General features: G+C 37.0%; 1 protein-coding gene across 1 annotated transcript in view; it reads left to right on the plus strand.

Moving 5' to 3' along the window:
* LOC122796911 (ATP-binding cassette sub-family A member 13-like) overlaps nucleotides 1-17,500 on the plus strand; it is a 3,979,956-nt gene that overhangs the window by 918,494 nt on the left and 3,043,962 nt on the right. Inside the window, exon 14 of the mRNA XM_044065669.1 lies at nucleotides 11,802-11,991. Coding sequence (XP_043921604.1) covers nucleotides 11,802-11,991 — 190 coding nt within the window. The remainder of the gene's footprint in view (nucleotides 1-11,801; nucleotides 11,992-17,500) is intronic.

Here is a 17,500-nt window from a genome sequence, read left to right on the forward strand (position 1 = left end):
CCCTAAATTACCCTGACTTGGAATTTTTGACACACAGCGGAACTGTAGTGAGAATATGAGTACACGTCTGTGTACTTGGTTGGTTTGGTAATTACATTCCGATCTAATAATCACGTTATTTACTGTTTCATCATGAATTGGAGGATGACTTTACAATTCCTGGTGGTACATTACCTTCGGTATTATACCTGGTTATATTTTTGGGGCGTGATGGACTTACTGTCTGTCTCTTGCAGGATTGATCTTCACATAAACTCTTGCTTTGATTAAGTCCAGACCATGTTATTATATCTTCACGCTACATATTTTTCTTGGTTTGGGTTTGCCAGGATTGGGATTGCAACGGAGATTTGCACAGTATGTATTTAGAGACAGGATCTCTCTTTTTTATGTCAAAATGTTTTAAATATTTTAATAACTCAGGTTGGTTATACAGGACATGACGTTCTCCGACTAGGTGTGGCACACTCAAGGTTTCTAGTAGTTACTGAATCTGCCTTGTGCAGTACTTAGTTCACTTTAGTATACTGTAATAGGGACATGTACACATGAAGGTTCTTTGCCCTACCGTTGCCAAGTTTGGCCTGGATTGGCGTTTCAATAGTATGGCTCTGTGCTCCATGTCCGCTTTCCATTTAGGACTCAAGGTACATGTTAGTTCGGACAGGTTCCGATTTTTGACCGTCAATGGTCTTAATTAATTCTTTACCACCTGATATATTTTACAACTATAAGGCTTTAATTAAATGGCTTAGTTCTAAATGTTTCTGGCAAGACATGTTTTAGACTTGTTAAAAAATATGTGTTTATGTTTATACTCTCTGTACCTTTAACAATGTTGCGCTGCCTCATTTTTTGGCGCGCTTTCATGTTTAAAAAGAAATTGTTACAGATTTTATCTAGTACTCTGAGGAAGCTATAGCAGGAGCTGTAGCGAAAACGTTGCTTGTTTTGTAACAATAAAAAGTGCGTTAAGATTAATATCGCTGAGTGGACTAGTGGCTTTCTGACTTCACTGACCCAGTCTGTTCTTCTTGATATTTAGTATGTAATTAGTGTGGGCTTCTCTCCTTTATGCTGCTATAGTTGCTTGACACCAGAACCAATGTACTGGAATACTTGGTTGCTGTAATGGGGTGGTAAAAGGCAGGACAGTGATCAGAATAACAAGGATCATCTGTACTAATGCATTCATTACTATGCTGACTGTTGTAAGTGAGTAGCACACAAACATCAGACTAAGATGCTAATGAAGAAGGGTTAGTTCCCTCAATATATTCCACCAGTTAATACTTAAATCTGAACTAAAGCTGTATACAACAGCTTACTCCTGCACTGGCAATGGGCTCACCCTAAACCTGTTGACCCCAAAAAGCCACCTGAATTGCCCCTATTAAAATTTGCCACTGGCCACCTATATATACATATGTGAACTATTAATTGAAAGTGCATTTTGTGTCTTTACGGGAAGTAACTGCCACTGTGCTTGGTTTATCATGTGACTTTTTATTATGAATCAGTTTCAAGGTATAATGATTTATGTCAAAGCCACCAGTTTCTCATTCATCCTGATAATATATATACTTTCATTTGTACGTATAGGGCCTTATTCCAAAAGACTTGCTTTCACTTTAAGTGACCAGTTACACTGAGAGCAAGCTGAGAACAGGTGTTTTGGAATCTGACCCTCGGTGTAAACCCTGTTTAGAGATAGGCCTTACATGGAGAAAGTCACTTATCCTCTGATCACTTCTCTTTGAATCAGGCCCTAAATATGTCAGAAGTAAACTTATAAGATACCAAATGCTGCCTTTAAATTCTGCCTTGTCATTTAGGCTGTCTGAAATATCTCTGCCTTTCCATGAGTTCACCAGATAATCATTGCTCCTCATACAAAATCTAAATTTTCTAGATTTTTTGTAATTTTCCTGCTGAAACAATTTATTTTGAAAGAGATCAGTACCTGATTTCACTCCCAAAGTGTTTATTTTTGTACTCTACTAAACTACTAATATGTTCAGCCATATTTCATCAGTTTTTTATGCCAGACAAGCTAATTATGCTCACCAGTGAATTTAAAACTTAATGACAATCTCCAATGAAATCACACATTATGATATGCATCTTAGTGCAAGTGGATTTGTTAAAATACAGGAACATGTACAGCTTATAATGTTCCTTCATTTCACAGCTCAGGAAGCAAATAGAATACTGGACACTTTTAACCTTAAGACAAACGACAGAAGTAATACTTTTGTCTTAGGAAGAGTGTTTTACATTATTATCTGAAGAAGACTCTACATGTGTCATTGAATCTCACACTGACACAAATGTTCTCCAGGAGGGGCTGACACAGACAAACAACTGGTGTCAGAGTCATGGACTAAAACTAAATACCAAGAAATGCATAACAGTATCCTTTGGGAAGTCATCCATCCTTGGTAACTATCATATCGACAACACACCCCTTAGAGCTGACCCAGTAGTCAGGGGGTTAGGGACACACATAAATAGTAATCTAGCCTTTGATCATCATGTGTTTACAGTGATGAGGAAATCATTCTATGTTGCACAACTTATAAACAAAGGTATGGCAACTAAGTCCAAAGAAGTCATTGTTCCACTGTATTCGGCATTCATCAGACCTATCATTGAGTACAGTGCCCCTTTGGTATGTACCTAACCAGGCATATCCAACAACTGGAATGTCCACAGAGGTTCCTTGCTAAAATAATACAGGTCATAAGTAATATGTCCTATGCAGACCGCCTCAGGCTCTATCTCTGTATTTTGTCTCCTACAGGCTTTTGAGTTGACATCTATACCTGGCATACAGGGCATTGTCAGACCCCATTCTGATGGACCTCCTGCATATTCACTAAACAAACAGTACCAGAATTACTCTGTTGGAAAGATAGGTATGTATCCCACAGACTACCCCATCTATGGAATAGGCTCCCTATCCATGTGAAGCAGAGTTCGTCCCTAATCCAATTCAAGTGCAACTTGGACAATTGGATGGGAAACCAGAAATTCATCCCTAGTTTGGCACCTGTGTCTGATGCAAACAGATAACCTGTAAATGGTTCATCTCCCAGGCCCTTGCTTACACTTACCAAGAGTATCAAAACTCATCAGAGATTTGGGATGCATGGCTTGGCTTAAAAAGGCCCTTGTGGTCATTAGCCTAGTAAACACATATGAGCCTATGAACATATGAACATTTAAACATTTATTTTTCACTAGAAATGGAGGAGCTTGGAATGAACTGATGCTTATGTAACTGAGATGAAGTAGAGAATAACATGAAGCAAAAACAGTCCCCATAGTAACAGAAACCAGTCACTCTAAGCTAGAGTCAAATAAAATATACATCCTCACACACAGATGCAGCAGAAAGGCTGTACAAGGCATAGTTTGACCAAAGAGATAAGTGTGAAGCTACAGTAAAGGAAAGTAAAACTGAGCATGGATACAAATGCATATTAAAACAGACAAATATAAGACACACATAAAATTATGAGAGAAACGCAATTAAACAAAGGCAACAAGACATCATCAGGTAAACCAAGTTAAGAAATAAAACATGGGTGGAAGAACACTTCTGCTTGCATATATACATATTTCCTTTCTTAGACTTGCAGCCAGAATCATTACTCTTGTAAATGTGTTGTAGCTGTTACCTGGGAAACAGTATTCATAAACATGTTACTGATATGTAAGCGTCATCATCTTGACTCATTCAGGTATTAACACCTGTTTATAAACTGGAATGTGTATTAGCATAAAACAGTTTGACAGAAGTTTCCTTTAAATCACTACCCTGAAAATGTCATACCAAAATTCCATGCAGTTAAAAAGGTATAGCCCTGCACAGCAGTCAGTCAGTTAGATGAAATGGGCTGAGGAACTATATTACATTAAAATATTGTACAAAACATATTTGTCATACATACATGGCATACTGTGCAAAAAAAGTAGAGCTGCACATTAAATACAGATGTACATCTTAGGTCATGTATTTTACAGATATTACCACATGCCCAGAGACTGTAAGGCACTAACCACTTGGTATGAGGTATTATGTCTACAACGCATGTACCCTTGTGCCTTAGTGTACACAACATATGATGCTTCTTATCTCCACATGAAACACTGTTAAAAACATTAAAAAGCAGTCATTACCCCATTCTTATAAAACTTGAAATTCCCAGTACTAGAAAAGTATCAAGAAAATCAATTAAAGTGAGGTCCTTATCTGCAATTCTGAGTAGCAATGCAATCAGTTATTGACCTAATTTCCAACACCAGACTATAAATCGTAACCAGGAAATTAAATGATTGTATACATTCCAACTGTACTATAAGAATATATAGTAGTCCAACTGGGTAAGAACAACTAAATCCATGTATTTACCATGGTGTTCAAGTAAAGGGTGGTTGTGGACTGTAATTACAAAGAAATCATAGGTTTACTTTAATTCTTTTTAAGTATCACATATGAGGCAGATCCATGACAATCTAGAAAATAATGGCATTTGCATTGTGAAGCAAATCACAAGCGGTTGAGAGAGATATCCTTCTGATGCCAGGAACAGAACTGCAAAGCACTGATTCTTGTATGTTGAACAATATCAGAATATTGCTGCTAGCATGATTTCATTGCTCATGTATTAAATGTGCTTCCATTGATCATTGTCAGTGAAAAACGTCTTGAATTAATATATTCAAATAAGAGAAAAGAAACTTACAAGTTTTTGGGGAACAGTTAATTACCTTTGGCAAAAGTTTCCATCTGAATGTTGTCAAGGATTTCTGTGTAGCATGATGTTCTTGACATAATCAATTCATTTATAATGAGCTGAGAGGTTCAGAGTTAAAGGACCATAAAATAAATTAGTTCAGTAAGGACTTTAAGCCCAGTCTTGTCATAAGGTTCTAGCCGAATGGTGTTATAAGTCATGCCAATGGACTGGATATCAGATTTGATGAAGTCGCAAGCCTTCTGGCTACTCAAAGAAATAGAAAGTATAGAACTAAAGGAAAAAAAAACTTTTGTTCAGCAATCATTTCCAACATAATAAAACAATTATAGTTATATTTAATTCCATGACTACTGCAGGAATCTGTATATATTTATTTATTCATTGCATTTGATTATTGGGAAAGTCCGAATTGGCAATAAAACACATTTTCATCAGAGGGTCGAAAAAAAAATCTTCAACTGACATAAAGTAGTAGAAATGCATGCATATAACATAAACACATTATACAGAGATGACAAACATAATGTATAGAAGGAAAATGATATATAGTTAAACATTTTTTGTCATGGAATTGAGAAGATTTCCAGTGTAATTTGCCCGATACTTTACTTTTCCTAATAGGTGATTCCACATTTGTGCATAAGAAAGACATGCCTATTGCAAATTAGTTTTCACCACATTATCAGTTGGTACAGCGGTAGCATTGTTGCCTCATAGCAAGAGGTTCTCCTGTTTGATTCTCGGCTGCAGTGCCTTCTGTGTGGAGTCTGCATGTCCTTCCTGCGGTCGAGTGGCCTTTGAAAGACATGCGTGAATGGGTGTGCCTTCACGGAAGGTTGGGCGTCGGGCTGACAACTTGGCACTGTAAAAATCGACTGCCAATCATTAGCAGAATGGAGTTCTGCCGTGGCAACCCCTAACCGGGAAAAGACCAACAACAACATCGGTTAAACAGTTTAAAAGTCAGTGCTGCATGAGTTTTCCTTTGTGATGTGAACAGTAGGCACTGTCGGTGTGTTATCAGTTAGATTTTCGTGATTTGTTTTTACTGCTGCATTGTTGATTAACATTAAGCATAACTTCTTTCAGATGTTACTGTTGATAATCTTCACCACGCTAAGAGGTTTTATATTATGCAAATGATTATTAATGGCATACTATACACTAGCTTCATTCCCTAGGTCCTTTGCTGAAAAAGGGCAATACCAAGTCGGATTATTTGTCTACAAATGCATTTGTATAAATTAATAAATAGGTAAATAAAAAATGTTTATAGTGGGCTTAATGAAGCCTATGTGCTGTCTGTAGACTACAGATTTAATTTGGCATTACCGTACTCAATTTCTCATTTTTTGTAAGTTATTTTTGCCACCATGCCTGTAACCACCAAGCCACTCTTCAATCAGCCATACACTATGAGGGGAAAGGGTCATTTGGGCAGCCATGAAGGTGCTTTGTGCTCTTGGCCTTAATCTACCTCCCTGACAGTACCAGGACATGAGCTCTTACATCACCGGAAGAGCTGTATACTCCTCCTAGTCCAGAGATATGCAGTCCCTCAGATGTACTGACAGCGGTTGCAAATACCATTTGGAGTGGCTATGCCCACATTTTCTTAGCACTGGCCGTTATTCAGGCAGCCATCAGAGTTGTTTCAGGTTTTCTTCTTTAGTTTCTCCATCACTAACACATGCACCAAGTGAGCTCATGGCAGATGCATGCAATGGGATGGCAACAGAGGATTATGTTTTTCTGTAAATCACTGCTGCAGTAGCCTTAGCTATATGGGTTATGCCCTGCATAGAATATAACACCCAGCCATCTTCCAAAGCTTCAGAACACCTTTTAAGCACCCAAGCCATCAGTCAGCTTGAGCTAAGCTGACTAAAACGTTATGGTTTGGGTTCCAAGCCCTCCAAATCTTTTTTGATGCTGACAAGAGCATTCCTCTGTAGATATTCAAGGACTGATGTCAGTTAATGCTTTTCTGTTGCTGGGCAGATAAGTTCCCTTCATGGAAAAATGTTCCACATCACTTTTTTTTTCTTGGTTAAAGTTAACTTTTTGTGAAAAACAAGCCCTTTTTAAGCTAGGAAAAAGTATTTCCTTCACCGTCTTGTGACTTTTATGTACTTTTAAATGGGAGTTGAATTTTTTTACTTTAGTAGTAAAAAGTTGTTTAAAGCTAGTTTTGCAGTGGAGAAACTGTTAATTTTTCTTATTGTGGCTAGGGAAAGTGTTACTTTTTACTGTGTTTTTTTCCTGGGAAAAAGTTACTTTTTTACTACTTTTCTGTTTTACCAACTACTGCTCCTAAGTTTCTTGGGAAACAAACACTATTCGCAGCTTGACCATGGAGCAAAGTACTGGTCCCTCAGTTGTAACCTCTAGCTACAAAAAGAAAGAGATTGTTAAGCAAACTTTGCCACCACAGAAGGCTGATAATTTGCTTCAGCTACAGATGGGTAACTCTGCTGTCATGAAAGCTGGATCCTCATACCCCTCATCTTTTTCTTTCGATGCATCTGGTACAATACATACAGCCACCAGTTTTCTGCCTTACCCTTTGAGCTATCCACTGCTCCAAGAGTGTTAATGTGTCAAGGGTATCCACATTTTTCCATATTTAGATGACTTGCTTATCTTTGCAGAGACTTTTTCAGAGTATCAGGATCTCTCCCTTGGGTAAGAGATCTCTTACACAGACTGGAATTCCAAAGACAGAGTTCAAAAGTCCCTTCTGACTCCATTTCATAGGATTCTGTTTGTGGGGTGCCTGCTAGACATCTGAGTACAAAGTATTTTTCTTCCATAGGAAAAATAGATCTATATTTAGATCTGTTCCAGAGTTTTCCACTCAAGATTCTGTCACAGCAAGGGAATACCGGATTCATGCAAGACTACGCACACTGGATGCACAGTGGTGCAGCGGTAGTGTTATTGCCACACCACAAGAGATTCTCTGGTTCAATTCTCAGCTGGGGTGCCTTCTTTGTGGAGTTTGCATGTCCTCCCTGTGTTCATGTGGGTTTCCTCCCACATTGCAAATGTATGCATCTGGAGTGTTTCTCCTTGGTCCTCTGCTGAAAATTGGCTTTGTTCCAAGTCGGACTTTCCCAGTTAAAAAATATTAAATAAATGCACATGAGAAAGACACAATTGTATTTTAAATTTCTTTGGTCCCAGCATTAACACTTGTTGTCTTTTCAAGTTCCAGTTCTAGGATTTGTGAAAAGGGAAATCAGTTGGTGTAGGCATTAAATTTCTTGGAATGTAGGTCTCCCATTCTTCCCTCTGCTCCAAAATAGTCGGTCACAACATATGTCTCAGATTCTGCCTTGGGAGCAGTCACAATGGGTATAAAATTGCAGGATCTTTGGGACAAGAAAAACAGACCAAACCACAAAAACATAAAAGAGATGCTAGCTCTAAATCATCTGTAATTGCCAGGACCTCTTCATGTGTTTACATGCAATTATACAGTGATGTGGTATGGAATTATATCTTAACCCCATGCAGGTTAGTCATGCTAGCATGGGATATAGCAATAGGCAGCAATTTGATTCTGAAGGAATCTTGCATTCCATCAGAGCAAAATTGTGTGGCAGACAAGCTGAGCAAGACCAAGGCAGACCCCCAAGAATGGGAACTGAATCAGAGTAATTTGATACAGCTGTGGGAAATTCCTCAGGTAGATCTTTTTCCTCCTCTTTATACAATCAACTGGCAAAATTCTGCATCAGAACTTTATGCAAGAAGACCTGGAAAACAGATGCCTTTTCCTTTCCTTGGACAGGAATGTTGCTGCATGCTTTTCCATCAGTTCCTCTGATATACAGGGTACCTCTGAAGATTTAGGACTCCACAAAAATTATTGTGTTGACTCCCTTCTTTCATAAGCAACAGTGGTTCTCCCCTAATTTGGAATTACCACAAGCCTCTATAAAGCCTGGATTCACTCACACAAGATTAGGGGTGTTTGATACATCTCAACCCAAAAACAACTAGAACTGACTCCTTGGATGATAGTGTCTTAATAACTTTTAGGCAGTTCTTGTCTGAAGACATGCAGCAGGAATTAATGGAAGCAAGAAACCCTGCTACTAAAAAATTACATATTAGCAAATGGAAATTTTTTTCTTGTTGGTGCCAGAAAAAATCCTGAATGGATAAATTTTCTCTGGTTTTACAGTGTTTTTGTGAGTTACATTTCTATGGCCTGTCTTGCTCCTTTATCAAGGTTCATTTGCCAGCCATTTAAGCATGTCTGCCCATGGATGCCCCTCTTTCAATGCAGTCTCATGTGAAAATGTTTTTGAATGGTGTTTTACATAAGAAGCCTCCCAGAAGACACGTGACTTCTCCTCAGGGTCTTAATTTTGTGTTACAGAAGCTATCAGTTGCTCCATTTGAACCAAATCATCTGGCTGACTTGAGGTTCTTAACATGGAAAACAGTTTTATTGATTGATCTGTCCTCTGCAAGAAGAGTAACCGAGTTGCAAGTTCTTATGGTTACTCAACCATATCTCATATTCCGTTGGTTAGGATTTCTTTGAGAATATATCCTTTTTTATGCTTAAAGTGGTATCTGGGTTTATCTTTAGCCAATCTATCTATTTGCCTGTTTTCTTTCCAGAACCCAAAAATGAGGAAAAAGGAATACTTCATACATTGGATGTCTACAGACAACTCAGGCATTATCTTGACAGAATAAAATCTTTCAGAACTTTTGGTCAGTTGTTCATTTCTTGTGAAGGTAAGAAAGAACAACCTGTGTCAGAGCAGACTATTTCCAAATGGCTATCACAAGCTATTACTGTTTGTTAATCCTACCACAACAAAATTACTCCAGTCAGGGTCAAGGCTGATTCTTCTAGGGCTTGGGTTCATCCACGCCTTTTTGGGAAGGGTTGGACTGTAGAAGTATTCTAAAAGCAACAACTTGGTTCTCTGTGCATACTTTTACAAAACACTGTGAAATAGATTCCTTTTCCAGGTCTAGGACAAGCTTTGTCAGGACCATTCTTCTGGGTTGACTTGACCTTTCCCCTTCAAACTCCCAGTCATTTTATACTGTGGTAATCTACTTATATAACTAATCCTCCTGTAGCAGTGATCCATTTGAAGAACATAGTGATTACATTTGCAATAACAGTAGAAGTTTGAATGATCATTGCTGCAGTAGACACTCTTTCCCTCCATTCCCCCTGTTTTTGGGTGTTTTTATGCCAGGGTGTGGACATGTATTTTTCTTTTCCTAGTCATGTCCTCTTAGGACTTAGTCTCCCTCTCTCAGTTGGCATGAAAGCTCTGAAAGACATGGCTCCCAAACCTGACTTTTACTCATTTCAGTTCAAGCAGAATTATGATTTGAGTGCATGGAAAGTGCCGTAAAGCTTCGGTAGCTGGCCATCTGTTATACTCTGAGCAGGATATAATCTATATAGCTTAAGCTACTGCAACAGTGATCATTAAAACATCTATAATTATCTTACTTTGTGCTTTCCTTCACTTCTACAAAGGGCATTCCTCCAAGCATCTCTTCTTCATCCCCTGAGGTGCAAAGAGTGAGCTTCTCCAGAAAATATGCACTGTGTAGCATACTCCTGAGGGCATGCAAAGTATCCCTTCTTTTGTGCCGTGGACATACCCCTCAACCTCAAGATATCTGGACAAAGCCATAAATAATGAGGAGGTAAAGGCCCAAAATAGGGACACTTTTTAAATATTGCTCTTGCAAACTTAGAAAGTTGATAGAATAACAGATTTTGCATTAGCATGGATTTTCTGAAGGGTATAAAGCCTGAAACTCAAATGGATGTCTTTATTTGCTGACTTCAGTCTTCAATGATTTACCAAGGAGTTGCCAGAAAACCACAATTTTATGAGAAACAGACAAAAAATATGAGTTAAAAATCTGGACATTCTCCGAAAATCTGTACAGTTGAGAGGAGCCAGGCTTGATAAGGACAAAAGGTTCAGTGACTTTAAGTTGCATTATGTGGAGAAATAGCAGTGAATATAAAAGAACAAAGCATCTCAAAGTTAATGGCTTAACATAATTAGAAGCTTCACTTATTAAGAGTGGAACACAAATGGATATTAAAAAGTGTTATACAAATTTTCAAGCATGGTATTTATTTCATAAAGTATTTATTCATATTCATATTCACACACAGACATAAACACATACACACACACACACACACACACACACACACACACACACACACACACACACACACACTGATGTATAAATATTTGCATGTACATACATGCATGTAAATAATATGTAAGTGTTGCAATCATACCTCTCAACCTCTTAGCACAATAAATCTGGACAAACCTAAATAATGGAGGGATAGAGGCCCAAAAATAGGAAAACATGTTAAATATTACTCTTATATACTAAGTTGTTAGGATAACAGGATTTGTGATAACATGCATTTTATGAAGGTAACAGCGAATGAAACTCAAATGTATGTCATTATTTATTGACTTCAATCCTCAATGAATTGTCAGACAACCACAAATTTCACGAGAAACACACCAAAAATATAAGGTACAAATCTGGACATTTTGCAAAAATCTGAACACTTGAAAGGTATGAGTGCAATGTTATTTGATGTTAAAAAACATAATATTGCAGTTGCAGAATTCTAATAAAAGCACATATGGAATTATTTTGCATGTGCTGATTTTTAACATGGAATGCCCATGAATGACTTTAACAGAGTTTTCAAACTTTTCTGCTGCCAATCTGGAGATTATAAATTAGTAGTACAATTACAAATTGTAAGAACAATTAAATTGTGTTTACCTTTTGTTTAAGGTGAGCATTTTCATAAAAATGTGTTCTTTTTAAATGGTCTCAAGATATCTATTTGGAAAATAGAAACATATTGCTAAGCCTCAACAGACTTTCAGAAGGCACACTGTTTTAATATTTCTTAGCAAAGAAAGGAAGGAATGTAATATTAATTCAAAATTATATTATATAAAATTATATTAAATGTGTTTCTAATTACAACAGTACAAGAACAAACAACTGGAGAAGATGAAGAAGACATTAAAGGCTTGGATATTGGAGTCGCCCTCAGGTCAATAACCATGGAGTACAATGCTAACAAGACAGTAGCTGTGAGAAACTTAACCTTTACTTTTTATAGAAGCCATATTACAACTCTACTTGGACCTAATGGTGCTGGCAAGACAACAACAATGTAAGTTTTTTTCAAATAATTGGAAAGATGTAATGCACAATTCTTTCTATTTTTCCTTACTTCAATGATACTCTTAAATGAAACAAGTGGACATTACAGTGTGTGATAAATCATTACTCTAAGCCAAACGAAAATGAAGGGATAGCAGCATGGATTTCATACAACTGTAAAAAAAATCCATACATTATAGTAAACTATGATATTATAAATAGATATAAGTATCTATATCTCCTGATGCAAACTGTAGATACCATAACTTTATTAATGATCTATGTCTGAGCCTGAGAGTAGTGAGGAAACAGTGTTGTGAAAAATGTTGGATTAGTAACCATTTTAAAAATAATTGAACAGCTACATTTAAATAACACACCAAGCTGCATAAAATGCTGGTACCTGTATGGCACAAAGACCAAGAATCATATTTGACATACAGCTACATTTAAATGTCTACAAATATCGTAGTGTCTTAACCTAATTGAACTAAGGACTTTCACCTCTTCAGAAAAATGAACGAGATTGAGCCAAGTGTTTTCTTCACAGTGACTTCACAATCCTTAGTGAATATGAGAACAATAATTTCTGTTAAGTGGTTGTTATCTAGGTAAACTCACTAAGATTGTGCAAGGTTTTATAAAGACAACCAGTAATACAACCTAATTAAATTTGCATTGTGTACAAGCAAAGATTGATAGAATCAATACTAAGACTATATTATAACACATATTGGCTATTAGTGACCTTATCCCTTTATAACATACTATGAGGTATGTTAGATGAGGAATATGTTGCCAAAAGCCAAATTTGATTGTTTTTTCTAGGATAGCCACAGAATATACCTAGTTTCAAGGAAAATCTAGTAGTCAAGCATATCAGAGAACATCTTCTCATACATGTATAATATTCATCATTGAAAATGTAATGCTTTATCTTTAAGGTTTAATAGTTTGTGCATTTTCTTCCATATTATCCAGCCAAAGCTCTTCCTATGTAGAAATTTAACTTTGTATTTAAGACCTTTACTACTGCCTATTTTCAAGAAGGCTGTCTGCAAGCTATTGTTTTTGGCTATTTTGGTTCCTTTATATGAAGTAGTTTATGGTTTGACATATTTTGGTGAACTTTTATGAAAACAGAACTGGAAAAAAATCCTGAGATTTTGGATCTAAGAAAGATAATGAAGCATCCATTTAATGCCATGTTATACCAATAAACAAGCATGTGATATTACTGATATATATATATATATATATATATATATATATATATATATATATATATATATATATATGGGTTCATGTCAAACCAACGACATGTTAAAATATCGAAATCACTACACCAAAACGAAACCGACAGTTTAAAACATCGACAGTACATGTATACGAAACTACAGCGCTAACATGGGTCCTGCAAGGGGGAAGTAAAGGATATGATATGATACTGTACCCATACTACTTCCCCCTTGCAGGACCCATGTTAGCACTGTCGATGTTTCAAACTGTCGATGGTTTCGTTTGATTGTATATGATATATATATATATATATATATATATATATATATATATATATATATATATATATATATATATATATATATATATATATATATGTGTGTGTGTGTGTGCGTGTGTGTATCCTGAAGAAAATTGAATCATGAGTACACTGACATTCCAAAAGCTGACCGAAACAGGATGACGACAGAACATTCCCCTTGGAGTAGCTGTTTCCTCCACACACTCCTACTAATTTAAAAATAAACTCCTATGGTTGAACCTAAATATAAACAATGTCCAGCACTGCACAGAACTAATAGTAAATGATATCATATACTAAACCCTGATGTCCTATCCAATCTGCTAGTAGATAAATTTAACTGTAACTTCACACCCCTCTATCCCTGTACATTCCCACATCAAATAACTGCATCTACAACCCCCCCTCAAATCTCCCTGGAAAATTTCCTCAGGACACTTTCCAAGACCAAGAACACTAGTTTTATAGTGCCAGATAATGTGTCCAGCTGCCTAGTGGCCAATCTGAAATAGAACCTGTCAAACCTCTTACAGAAACAATTCAATAAAAGCCTTCAAACAGGCTTTGTGCCTGATGAATGGAACACAACAGAAGTCATCCCAATGCACAAAGGAGGGGAGTCGACAGACCTGGATAATTACAAACCCATAAGTCTGACCAGCCTCATCTGTAAGGCTTTGGAAAGGATCATCATGGAAGTATTAAATAAAGATATAGATAACTTTCAAAATCTTGACCTAAGCTAGTTTGTTTTTTTACAAAGGCAGATCCTTCCTGCTTAACCTAGCTGACTTCTTTGAAAGTGTTACTGAAGCAATGGATCAGGAAAATCAGTACACAATGCATGTCAAGACTTGTAAGGGAGGATGGCCTAATGGTTAAAGTGTTTGCCTTACAACCACAAGATGCAGGGTTTGGGTCTCACAAGGGATAATTGGCTAGGCTTGCAATGGCAGTTAGCTTCATACTAATCTATGAACCTATAAAGATATTCAGCAAACATCATACACTCAGGTATTGTTGACAAACTCTCCCAGATGAATTTTAATCCCCATGTAACTCATTTGTTTGCACATCAGTTCACAAACAGAAGCAAGAAAGTTAGGGTAGGTGCCTGTACCTCGTCCAAAAGACCTGTCACTAGTGTTGTACCCCAGGGTTCATTTCTTGGGTAACTCCTCTGTGACATTTATTTCTCAGAGGTGAAAACTAACATTAAGGGTTTATGGCTAACTGAGTTGGTAGATGACTGCAAACTTGATGCCATCATAAACTCTCCAAAGGATGCCATGATCCTGCAAGAGGGTCTTTCCCAAACAGCTAGCTTTTGTCATACCCATGTACTAAAACTATATGCCAAAAATGTATAATAGTCTCCTTGTGCAAGCATGAGGCCCCTTGGAACTATCACATCAACAACACACCCATAAAAGCCAATCTGTTAGTTAGGGACCTAGATACCTCTGTGTGGACAACAAATTTTACTTTTTGTACCGTGTATCCACTACTGTAAGAAAGGACTTTTTAATTGCATGGCTAATTAGTAATTGTATGGTGTCTAAGTCAAGGGTTGTGGTCATCCCACTGTGTTTGGCACTTATTAGGCTGACCATTAAGTGAAATGTCCTCTTCATCATGTACAATTCCAAACACTTAATGCAACATGAATGACCACAACACTTTCTCACTAAGAAAATCAAAGGCCTCAATCATAAAAACTGCATTGATCATCTCAAAACCTTATCCCTCTTCTCAGTACCATACAAGCTACTGAGAGATGACCTCTGCTTTGGATACAGAGCTTCAAAAGATCTTATCCTGTCAGATCTAATTCATATCTGCAAGTCATAAAAACTCACTCAAGAGAGCTTATTCTCTTTTACAACATAAAGAGAACACGCTGGAGAGACAGATATGTATCATAGGGAATATCACTTATTTGTAATTGTTTTTCTCTCCAGATAAAACAAAGTAATTCTCTTACTCTATTTGAATGTAATCTGGACAGATGAATGGGAAACCACAATTTCATCCCTGGTTTAAGCACCATTAACTGTTATGGATAGGGGTAGCATATAAATGTTCTCCCCAATTCTGGGTTACTTGTACTTAAATTATAAGGGCTAAAATCTTCATAGGAATGCAAGGCTAGGGTTTGTACATACTTATGAACCTATAAACCTAAATATACCAACTCCAAGGCTGCATAGTACTGGGGAAAGGGTATATTATCCATCATCAGTATCATAGTGATATCGCACAAAAGTCGACAACTTTCCTGTCAACCAAATTAAAGAGGCTGGAAAGCTGTTTACTAAACCACCATTTGTCCAACTTAATATATCCCATTTATAAATATATATATATATATATATATATATATATATATATATATATATAGGTCCATTCTGTAATCTTGAAATACTGAAATCCCAAATTTCAGTATTTACAAATTACGTAGCCAAAAACCCAAACACAGCTCACAATTCCGAAGACCCACAACTGCGAAATTCAAAATCCCGAAACTACGCTACACATACAGTACACACATAAACAAACACAACCCCCCCATAATCAAATAAATGCATCTACACTATAGATAAGCAGGGGGCAAGCTCCTCTGCACCCCCCCATGTGCCCCTACTTATATATTCTAACTCCGAGATCGCACAAATAGAAACACAAACAAAACTCACACACACACACACACACACACACACACACACACACACACACACACACACACACACACACACACACACACATATCTTACAGGCCCTCACACACACACACATCACAGTCACAACACACACTTACACAGACTAAAGCCCCTAACCAACACACTTACACACACAAACTTACCTAAATTCAATCCATACATCCACACACTGCACCAGCAGAAGTGGAAATTCAACATCTCTGTGCTTCAGGATTTTAAATTCCATGCTTCTGCCGGTTTTGGAACTTTGAGTTTTCAGCTATGTAATTTTGAAATACTGAAATTCGAGATTACAGTATTTCAAAATTACATAGTGGACCCATATATATATATATATATATATATATATATATATATATATATATATATATATATATATATATATATATATATATATATATATATGTACGTGTGTGTGTGTGTGTGTGTGTGTGTATGTGCTACCGACAATAAGTCTAAAGCACTAGTTATTGAAAGTAAAAAAAAAGGCACAGCTTTTTGAAACACAGCTGATTGAGTGTACCTGTTTTTTTTTTCAGTGCAAGATTGCAGTACAATGGAGATCTTGGTGTTCGTATAAAGCATGCTGAAATTCTTTTTGGTTTGCTTTTTTATTTTTATTATTGTTTGATTGGCTGGTGATCAGCAAGTTGTGTTTGATCCCTTGCCGTTCAATATTGTGAATGTTTAATTAAGGGTCCTACACCCATACACGCATACACACACACACACATATAAATATATATATATCTACATCTACACACATGTATACACACACACACACACACACACACACACACACACACACACACACACACACACACACACATATATATATATTACATATATGTATGTATATATACACATACATGCATAACTATAATATATGCAGACCGTCTCAAAAAACTACAGCTTTACTCCATCGCATATCGCCTGCTCAGGGACGATCTCTGCCTAACATATAAAGCTATGTCAAACCCAGAGCTGTTGGACATGCTCCACTTAAAGAAATCCCTATCCCTCCGAGCTACACGCTCTAGGGACCTTAACCTTGTCACCACAATAGACAGAACATGCTGGAGGGTAGATTCCTGTACCAGAGACTTCCCATACTCTGGAACAGACTACCTATGTCAAAGAGAGCCCCTCATTAGCACTCTTCAAGAAAAATCTTGATGATTGGATGGGAAATGAGAAATTCACCCCAGGGATCACTTGTGTGGCTCTGCTCGACAGGGGCACATGAAAATAATTTTCTTG

Source organism: Protopterus annectens, chromosome 3.part0 (assembly GCF_019279795.1).
Source record: "Protopterus annectens isolate FY-2018-M chromosome 3.part0, PAN1.0, whole genome shotgun sequence".
NCBI classification, from domain to species: Eukaryota; Metazoa; Chordata; order Ceratodontiformes; family Protopteridae; genus Protopterus; species Protopterus annectens.